Source organism: Phalaenopsis equestris, unplaced genomic scaffold, assembly GCF_001263595.1.
Source record: "Phalaenopsis equestris unplaced genomic scaffold, ASM126359v1 Scaffold000006, whole genome shotgun sequence".
In the NCBI taxonomy this organism is placed as follows: domain Eukaryota; kingdom Viridiplantae; phylum Streptophyta; class Magnoliopsida; order Asparagales; family Orchidaceae; genus Phalaenopsis; species Phalaenopsis equestris.
In genome coordinates, this window is record NW_018164448.1 from 1,813,960 (window position 1) to 1,824,238 (window position 10,279).

The window sequence follows — 10,279 nt, forward strand, 5'->3', positions numbered from 1 at the left end:
TTCCCTGTTGTCGTTCTTTCTGAAATTGGAGTTGTTTTGGCTCTGAGAGTGAGTTGGGAGTGAAAGAAGCAGCACAAACAAGAGAGCTGTGGGTCGTTCGCAGTGCTTTCAATGAGGGGAAAAAGACTTCAAGCAAGTGCAGAAAGATAAAAGCATAGAGGAATCAGAGCAAGGGTATCTTTTCCTTTCTCTATTTACTACTTTTAGGTGTGCTGCTTAGTGTTTCTGAGATAGAAATAGAGAGAGAGAGAGAGGGTTGGTGATCTCTGAAACCAATGCATTGCTCCTTTTTAATGGCTAGTTGAGTCTGGGTTGCAGATTCTCCGTTTGCTCTGTCTTTTCAATCACTCTTTGGAGCTTGATGATTTTAATGGCTAACTTGATGTTGTTTTCAGAAGATATGGCTTTCACTGATCTTTATTACTGTCGCTGTTAGTGCTGAGTTATAAGAGTTTTAGGTCTGGTAAATTTCTCTTGTGAAGTTGAGAGTTTTTGTTGTTGTTTTCCTGTTTTAACTTTTGGTCTTGGAATATAATTGGTATGGTATGAACAAGTTTGCTCCTTTTGAGGAAAGCCTACACTTTTGTTGGCTAATTTTGTGCAATAGATTTTGGTACTTGGATTTGATTTTTAGTTATTTTCTTTCCTCTCTTTCCCACTTGGATTCTATTGCCTATGGTCTATGGAACCAATTCTTCTTTGAACAAATCTTTTATTGTCATGATAGCGGATAACAACTACTAGTAAAAAGAAAGAAAAGATGGGAATTTTGAAGTCAATAATGGCTTCTTCAAGTGTTTCTTCTATTTAAGATCTTGGAGTGAAGTCAAGCTTTCATTTCAGTGGTTTAGGTCATTGTTCTTCTTCTTCTTCTTGGAGAAGAAATAAAGATGGATTTGGGTGAGAAGAAGTTTGGGTTGGAAAAGAGGAGCACAGATTCTTTGAACTGCAGCACAGCAGGCTTACCGACAACTGAGTGGAATCAGATTGGTTCCTTACCTTGCCCATCAGCTTCAATGGCGGAATCTTTTGGCCATGTAATCTGGAATCAGCTGCCTGCCAATACCCAAAGCTTAAACTTTTCCAATGCGCAGACAACTGCAAGCTCTTCCGCCATTGGAAAACCAGTTCCCATGAACTGGAATCCTTCAGATTCATTAACAAAGGGAGGAATGTTTTTGAACACAGGGCCGGGAATGCTTCCCCTTAGCCTCTCTCAGTTCCCTTGTGATGCTGGATTTACTGAGAGAGCTGCAAGATTCTCTTGCTTCGGTGATGCGACTTATCCTTTCATTGTCCCCGGAACTTCGGATGCCATTGCTGAAGCCCAAATGCAAAAAAATGAAGCAGGAAGAATGATTGAAGCACTGAAGGGTAGATCTGTTCTGATTGATCAGAACTCTAATAGCGGGAGTTCACTGAAGGAGCAAAGAGAGAAGAAGGGAGCTAATGAGCTCTCAGAACCAGAGTTCAGTGAAGATGCTCGAGAGGACTCACCCAATTCATGTAAAGGGGTGTTTGGCTTAAATAAAAGGAAGAGGAGCAATCAGGTCTACTTGTTTTCTCTGATTTTTTTTTTTTTTCTTCTTTCTAATCTTAATTCATTATCAATTTGCAACTTTGTGAATTTCTGATGGTAGGACATGGAGTCAGATCAAGGACAAGCTGCTGCCCAATTCCCTTTTGAGGCTGCTAAAGATGCCACTGATAACATGCAGAAGGCAGAAAAAACCATCTCAACAATGGCAGCTGTGAAGTTTTCGGGAAAAAATACAAAAGAGAGCGGAGAACCTCCCAAGGAAGATTATATCCATGTGAGAGCTCGTCGAGGCCAAGCTACCAATAGCCATAGTCTTGCAGAAAGAGTGAGGCTTTCATCCATATTTGAAGCCAGTTTTGTTTCTATAAAACTGCAGCAAAAGCAAAAGAACTCGCTTTTTTATGTATTGGCGTCACCTTGATGCAGGTAAGAAGGGAGAAGATTAGTGAAAGGATGAAGTTTCTTCAGGACCTTGTTCCCGGCTGCAACAAAGTAAGTATTTTTTTTTCCTTAAAAAAAAATGATCCTGGCTGCTATTTTCCTTATAATCTTTGCTGTTTAGAGCTGCTTTGCTTAAATCTTCAGGCTATGTGCGCCAGGTTACAGGTAAAGCTGTTATGCTAGATGAGATAATCAACTACGTCCAATCACTGCAGCGTCAAGTGGAGGTATTTATTGTTTCATAGAACACATGAATAAATTTGTAAGTTTCTTATAAGATTTTCATGATGATTCTCCCTTCTAAAGTTAAATGAGCCATTTTATTTCTTTTCTGGTACTAGTTTTTATCAATGAAGCTTGCTGCTGTTAACCCAAGCCTAGACTTCAACGTTGAAGGCCTTCTTTCTAAAGACGTAAGAGATCATAAACCGTTACTAATTTTTTTTAATGAGTTGAAGAAATTCTTGTATTAAAGGAGGAAAAAGATAAGTCTAGGAATTATTTTATTTTATTTTTCATTTCAGTTATTTCAGAACAGGACTGGTTCTTCATCATCCATTGGATTCACACCAGAAATGATCCATCAACAGTTGCATCCTGCTCATCAAGCTTTGATTCAAGTAGGGATGCCTGGTATTATGAACCCTTCAGATTCATTTAGAAGAGCACTGAATGCTCAATTGAATTCAACCAGTGGCTACAAAGAGGCTACACAACAGGTATTCACAGAAAATTTTTTATGTTTTAATAATTATTCTGTAGATTGTTAGATTTTTCTAGTAAGCCTAACTTGAAGAAATAGAAGTTGTGTATTGACTTTTAAAATTATCAGAGGCTTCTTAACTCGATTGATGCAAGCTTTTTTGTTTGGATTTGAGGAAAGTGAAGGAAATCAAATTGAATGTCAGCATTATATATTTGTTAATTATGAAGCTGCAACAATTTATTTAAGCTTTTGATTCCCTTTTTTTTTTCCTCAACTTCCAAGCTCCAACTTCAGCTTTAGTTTATGTTCATAATAAAGGTAATTTGAGCAAGGAAAGGTAAAATTTTGATGTTTAAAACAACCAAAATGTACACTGTTTTTCTTCCTGTTTCATGTTTGTTATGCCTGTATAAACTATGAAATTGTTCTGGTCTTATAGCCTATGTCCTAAAACTCTCATGTAGGGGTGAATTGTTTCCTTGATCACAGCTTTCAGACTGGAACTCTACCCCAGGAAATTATTGTAGCATCATCTACTCTAACTAAATGTAGTATTAGAGAGAAAAAAAATTTGGAATCCTTGGTATACAGAGAGCATATAGATTCATTCCTTCTTGTGGTTTTTGTCTAATAAGGCTACCCAAAATGCCCACACCCGATCAAAATTAGCTCTACTCAAAGTCAAGTCAATATGAGATATAATTAGAATAATGGCATTAAGGTTATTTGATTATAGAAAGAATAATGTTCAAGAGACAAATCACAAACACAAATCAAGGGACACTCAAATTTACATGAAAAACCCTAGACAACAAAATCATAGACAGGTTAGAAGAATTCACTATATCAAAAATAAAAAGGTATTACAAGTAAAAAGTTTATATTTGTGTATGTGCATGTGAAAAAATAATAACAGTTCATACAGTGGCGCCACCGCTCCGGCGCTCTCGCAAGGATAATTAGATTTTCTAAAAAACATTAACACTTTTGGCTATAAAATTTTTTGACATTTAATTGTACAAATGACCTTACATACAGTATTAGTCGCGCCAAATAGAGCTTTATACCTAAGCTACAAACTTACTCTCATTGGATTTCATGAAATTTGTACTATAAAACAAATTTCATTTTGAAAAGGGCATTGATTGATGTGTAAAGCGGCATCTTTGCTAGAATGCAAGCTGTTGGATATCTTTTCCCTTTATTGAAGTTAGGTTTGTGCATGAAAAGTAGGTTTGTGCTATTTTCAAAATTAACTTTGTTGTTTTATTGATGTACATTCACACCAAACCAACCAACTATTACTTGTTAGCATGGGCTTCTAACATTAACCAAATAAACTTGTATACTATTCGCTAGTTTAAATGTTGGACTTCACCGTCACACTGATTAGTTCGTAAAGAGCTTGAAAGTTAGTTCCAAGCTTCCGAGCTCGAATCTCATTTATATCAAATTTGTTCTTCTGTTCTTAACTTTCCCAAAAAAAAAAAAGATTTCATAAACTCCTTTAAATTTTTTCTTACAAACTTAAATTTATATATGTGGAGCATTTCATCAACCTAATCATGGCTTGGAATTATCTATAGATGGCTAATGCCTGGGATGAGGAACTCCACCATGTTGTTCAAATGAGTTATGGCAACAATCCTCCTTTAAAGACCCAAGATTTGAATGGCGTGCCTCGTGACGGTTTTCCCTTGTGAAAAAAATGAAGAAGACCTTTCATTCACTGCCTTATCAGATTTTTTGCTGCCATGAAAAGCCAGAAGCTTATATACATAGTGTAGCTGTTACCTGCTATGAATGTCTACTCACTCTTATCTTCAGCCATAAGAGTGATTTGGAAGATAAACTCTTCCACTCTACAATTTATTTTCTTTCATATTTTTAATTGAGCTGATCAACACATTCTGGTATGATCTGTGTGATATTTAAAGCAATTGTTATATATGTATATGTTTTCTTCTACTATATAGAAGATAAGCGGAAGCTTGGCCTTCAAGGGGATTGGTTTTTAATAATTGTGTTTACTACTAAGTGGAGTCTGATCACATTTACATAAGATTATAAAACTGGGTTGCTGTAAATGTAGCAGCTGGATAAATTTGCCAACGGAATCTTTCAATTTGTTCTATTTTTTCTCACTTCAAAATGGGAGTAAATGAAAATTGTCTGCTTGAAGTAATATTGCAAAATGATTGAAACAATGTCATTATTTCCCTCTATTTGCTTCTCTCACTGAAATAGGAATCTTACTCTTGAGAAATTTTCAATATTGACATGGATGTAAATGTAAGAGTTCAGTTTTATTCTACATAAAGAAGTTCCACAATAAATTACCAAATTATTATCGGAAACTAAGGGTGCGTTTGGGCAGTTTGTACTTATCCAGATAAGCAGCTTATCCTCAAACGTGGCCCGCGGGATTTGACCCGCGGCCTGCGTTTACTGTAAAAACCCAACCACATTTTCAGATAAGCTGCCGAAACGTGTTTTCCAAACGATGAGACGGCGTTTTGAAAACGTAGCCCGCACTCATAGCTGCCCCAAACGGGCCCAAGATCTGAAGAGCTTGAAATATTAGTGAGGACTAAGGGGTCCATTGGATGATTCAATGAGAGCCCCACATATAGCTGATTTCAGAATGCTTTTTTGGGAGAGGTTATCTAGATGAAAAGTTATCAGACAATGATCTGGAGGCAGTTGGCGAGGACCATCACTAAATGCTGTAAGGGTCCCAAAGCCAGCTGCCTTTTCTTTCAGTTATCTAGTTCTATCATTTGTGTTTCCATTCGGCAAAAGTAATAAATTTGAGATGAAAAATAAATTATATAGTGGAATTTTAATGCAAATTCAGTAACTTTATATATGTAAGACGTCAAACTCATGATCTCTCCATTCTGCAAAAGTGATAAATTTGAGATGAAAAATAAATTATATAGTGGAATTGAATTGTAAATTCAGTAACATTATATGTGAGATCTCAAACTTATAATCTCTTAATTAAGTGTAAGCTTTTAATGAACAAGCCAAGATGAGTTGCAGGTGTGGCAAGGAACAAAAAATAGAATATTGCATGTAAGAAGTTGGATTAATGAGAGAATTTTAATCATAAATATGGGGCTTATTGTAATTTTAGAAATTTACTTGCAAGTTAACATTTTTTATGTTTGTAATTATGCTCATTTTTTCTTTTTCTCTGTTGTTAAGGTTAATAAAAAAATAAATCAACTTTTTTATACTGTTTACTGAAAGTTGTTTTTTAAGATGAATTAAGAAGAAAGTAAAAGAAAAGGCTGCGTAATTATTCATTCAAATATTTATATATCTATATATATGATGATTTTGATAATGTAAAAGCACTCAAAAAGTTGCTAGAGCTTTTAATGGCTACTTTCAGGCTCAAGTTGTATGAGCTGGTGTAGGCTGACATCCTGATAGCAACCCATGGTGGTGGAAGGGTTTATCAGAGGATAAATATTGAGATTGGTGTAGAGTTAAATCCTGATTTAAGGCTATTGTTCGTGTGTGGCTCGTTATTTATTATTATTATTTTTTGAAATACACTCATTTGTTAAATGACTTGTGAATAAAATATTCGAGTTTAGCTCGATTTGAAAATAAATTATAAAAATACTATTTTCCAATTAACTTTATTGACAACCACACCCATCCTTAAACTCTAACATTGGTGCTAGTTTGAATAATTTGATGAATGCTTCATCAAATCCAAACCTAAAATCAAAACCCTAAGAAGTATATATATTCTTTTCTAGAAAAAAAAAATCATAAGAAAAGTACTATTCCACAATAATTTTTAGGGTTTTTATGTTAAATCCTAAAACCCTAAAAACAATACTATTTTGAACAATCTAGCGGTTGCTTCATCAAATCAAAAATTGAAATTGGACTCTAAGAGTTTGTTTGGGATTATTTATTTATTTTTTTCAAAACATGTTTGTTTAATATGTTTTTAACATCTTTTTTTTTTAAATGCTTTTGAAAACATTCAAAATATTTTTTTGGTGTTTTTAATACTTTCAAAAACAGACATATCTTAATCAAACATGTTATGTTTCAAATCCAAAGGTAAACAAAAAAATAAAAGTGACCCCAAACGACCTATAAAAAAATGTTTTATTGTCCAATAGTAATAATTCTCATTTTATATTCCAAAGATGAGCTTATAATTATGTTCGACTAATTTAATATTGCTGCTCAGATACAAGCATTTGAGTCACTACATTAAAAGAAATTAAAATTTAGTTAACAACATCAATAATCATATTCATTCAACCCATAAATTTTAAATTTCTCAGCTAAACTTAACCACTTAATATTTCTACACAAGTATTGAATAACTATTCAATGTTTAAATAAATCCAAACTCCCACATGCTATCTTCATAATCTCTTACACAAGAATTCTTCACCTCAATCATTATTCCCTCTTAAATAGAGGTTTTTTAATCGCCATTATTGCTCAAAAGACCTCACTCAATCATACAAAGCTTTTGTGAGAGACACACAGTCATGAATCCTGTAAATTTTGGTACAAAGCATCATAAACTTATTGGAAACACAAATTATGAAGCACAATCTGATCAAAGTTAAATTATTAGCTTTTATATCCTTTTTTTAACCCAAAAGTTCTAAGTTAAATTAATGTCTTAAATCCTTACATTTCATTAACATAAAATTACATGTATAAGACAATTATGTTGCAAAGTCTATCCTTTTCTGTTGTCATTTCTTGAATTAAAATCATTACATTCAGTGAAGAAAACCTTACTGTGCTTACCTTTCACACAAAAAAAAAAAAATGAAATTACAGATTGCTCAAAACATTTGCAAGGATAAAATCTGCACCATTGTATCATATGATCTTATCTGACAGTCCAAAACTTCACACACTATGATGAAATGTTTGGAGGTCCAGCTCTGACGATTTCAGTAAATTCTCTTTTCAACCACAGAATGGGACAGTTCTGAGACTTAATCTGACTTTATATACATTTGTTTAAGTATGTTATGCAAACATGGTGACAAACTAATTCTGTCTGTTTTAAGCCTACCGTAGTGGGTTTACAAATAAGAGGCGTGGGAGAGTGATATAATGATATGAATGTTGTATTCTTGTAATGAATCTCTTGCATGGGGGCCCCAAAGAGCTCTCAAAACGAGAGTAATGATGCAACATCTTAATAAAAGAATTATTTAGCTGCCATGGTGAGATTAAGTCGACTTAATCATAAAATAATTTATTTGCAATTGCTCGGCAACATTATCATTGCCCTAAATCTGTTTTTATGAGAAAGATATTTGATATTTATATGTATCATATGATTTTACTTTCTAAAATTGGAATAAATAAGAGTTTTCATGATGCAAGAGAGTTTAAGGATAAGGCAAGGATATTTATTTAATTTTTAATTGTATTAAATGGATGTTATTTGTGTAATGTCGAAAATACTAAATTATATAATACAACAACAACAACAAAATTACTAAATTTTATGTAAGTTAGAATTTTAGTCCTAGTAGGATTTGTTATCATAAATCTCTTACATAGAATATATGTGTGATGTGCACTGGAAGGTCTGCGACAATAGAGTAATTGTTTAGCGTCTTAGCATTGTACGAGACTCTAATATACACTTAGCTAATAAAATAGAAGTAGAAGGAGAAGCCTTGACATTTTATTTGGAAAATCCTAAAAAGGGAAAAAAAATCATAAAGCCTAGCCTAGTTGAAATATTAATCTACTATGAATGGTGAGTACACAAATCTTCAGAATTTAGAAAGATAGAGTTACAAAGATTATCATTATAAAAGTATAGCAGTGATTCGTCGATAATAGTTATACTATGCATGCAACGAATGTAGTTCTGGATGATAGTAGGTTGCATGGGTCATAGTCGATTGCTATGGAGGTGGTAGTCCTCCGTGAATGTTGTAGACGGTGGTCATAGTGCCAGCTTGTCGTATAAATAGTAGTTGAAAGCTATGGTAGCAGCTGGCCATGCGAGCCTAAGATAGTTGTTTTAGGAGCGGTAGTTAGTCACAGAGACATTAGTAGAAAGTTGCAGGAGTTGTGAGCCACGTAGGCTACAGTTGATCACATGAGTCATAATGATGAGTTGTGATGACATGAGTGAGCAACAGAGGCCAAAGTCAGAAGCTGTATGAGCTATGAACAACATAAGTCGTAGTTGTTCATGTAGGTCATAATGGTAAGCTGTGACGACATCGGTAGACCACGTAGGCCAGAGACGGGAGCTACACAGGTTGTGAACTACGTAGACTGTAATTAGTGGTGAATTGCAAAGACATTTGTAGGTCGAGGGGTAGAGAGTTTAGAGTTGCACAAGCTGTGAACCACGTAGGTCATAGTGGTGAGCTATGATGACTTCTGTAGGTCGTAGGGGCAAGATTCAAGAGCTGCACGAGCTATAAACTATGTAGGTTGTGATTGGTCACGTAGACCGTAGGGTGAGCTGTGATGATGTCCATAAGCTGTGGAGTAGAGTCAAGAGCTTTGGGAGCTGCATGAGATATGGATCACGTAGGCCATAGGTGTTGACGTTGATCGTAAGATGATTTGCGATGGCATACATAGGTCTTAAGGGATGTATTCAGGCCTACATGAGTTGTGCACCACATAGGTTGTAATTAGTCACATAGGTTATAATGGTGAGTTGTAATGATGTCCAGAAGCCGCAGAAGCTTAATTTTGGAGTTGTATGAGATATGTGTCACTTAGATCATGGTGGTGAACTATGATGACGTTCGTACACCGCAGGGGTAGAGTCTGGAGTTGCACGAGTTTTTGACCACGTAGATTGTATTTGTGAGCTATGATGATGTATGTAAACCTCAGGGGTCGTAGTTGGGAGCTGCACGAGCTAAGGACTGAGTAGGGCATAGCTAGTCACATGGGCCAAGTAGTGAGATGTGATAACGTCCGTAAGCCCCGGGGGCCAGAGTTGAGAGATACATGAGTTGTTGACCATGTAGGTTGTAGTTGATCACATATGCTATAGTGGTGAGTTGCGCTGATGATTGTATATTACAGGGGCTGGAGTTGGGAGTTGTAAGGAGGGAGCTATGAGAGTCTGGAGAGAGTCAAATTCTTTGGAGTGTATTACTACTCCATCTTCATAAGGTGTTGTTGCACTGTGAGGTGCGTTGTTGCTTTACAATATATGTCGGGGTTTCGCAGTGCACATGTGACTTCATAAGGAACTTCACTATGAGGTGTAGGTAGCAGTCAATAATGGTTGAAGGCGGTCAGCGACAACAACAGTTGGAGTTGGTCGGAGGTGAAGGCTGCGGTTGTCAACGGCGGCTGTGGTAGCAGTAGGGCTGTCAAAAAAGCTCGTTGTTCGCGAACAGTTCGTGTTCGATTCGTCAATGAGTTCGTGTTCGATTCGTTCGATAAGTAAACGAGACAAACACGAACAAATTTTTTTCGTTCGGTTAGTTAAACGAACCAAACACGAACAGTGATGTGTTCGTTCGTGTTCGAATCGTTATTGTTTGAAATATAAAATAATATAAAATAATTATATATAAAAAATTTATTATATTTTA

At 35.3% G+C, this 10,279-nt stretch overlaps 1 protein-coding gene across 2 annotated transcripts; it reads left to right on the forward strand.

Annotated features, from left to right (window-relative positions):
- Nucleotides 1-4,510, forward strand: LOC110018257 (transcription factor bHLH49-like). Of its 2 annotated transcripts, none has more exons than XM_020715524.1 (8): nucleotides 1-174; nucleotides 844-1,550; nucleotides 1,641-1,865; nucleotides 1,967-2,032; nucleotides 2,140-2,208; nucleotides 2,323-2,394; nucleotides 2,506-2,700; nucleotides 4,274-4,510. In XM_020715524.1, the coding sequence occupies exons 2-8, from the start codon at nucleotides 891-893 to the stop codon at nucleotides 4,388-4,390; spliced, it is 1,404 nt and encodes a 467-aa protein (XP_020571183.1). In that variant the 5' UTR covers nucleotides 1-174; nucleotides 844-890; the 3' UTR covers nucleotides 4,391-4,510. The 2 variants fall into 2 exon arrangements, with proteins under 2 accessions (XP_020571183.1, XP_020571184.1); XM_020715525.1 differs by lacking the exon at nucleotides 1-174 and adding an exon at nucleotides 228-458.
- Nucleotides 4,511-10,279: the final 5,769 nt, after the last annotated feature.

Bases quoted from the DNA above. Each gene is read 5' to 3' on its own strand.
- LOC110018257 (XM_020715524.1), top strand. From the start codon at position 891: ATGGATTTGGGTGAGAAGAAGTTTGGGTTGGAAAAGAGGAGCACAGAT. The intron at 1,551-1,640 runs GTCTACTTGTTT...TTCTGATGGTAG, and splicing joins AAAGGAAGAGGAGCAATCAG to GACATGGAGTCAGATCAAGG. The intron at 2,701-4,273 runs GTATTCACAGAA...AATTATCTATAG, and splicing joins ACAAAGAGGCTACACAACAG to ATGGCTAATGCCTGGGATGA.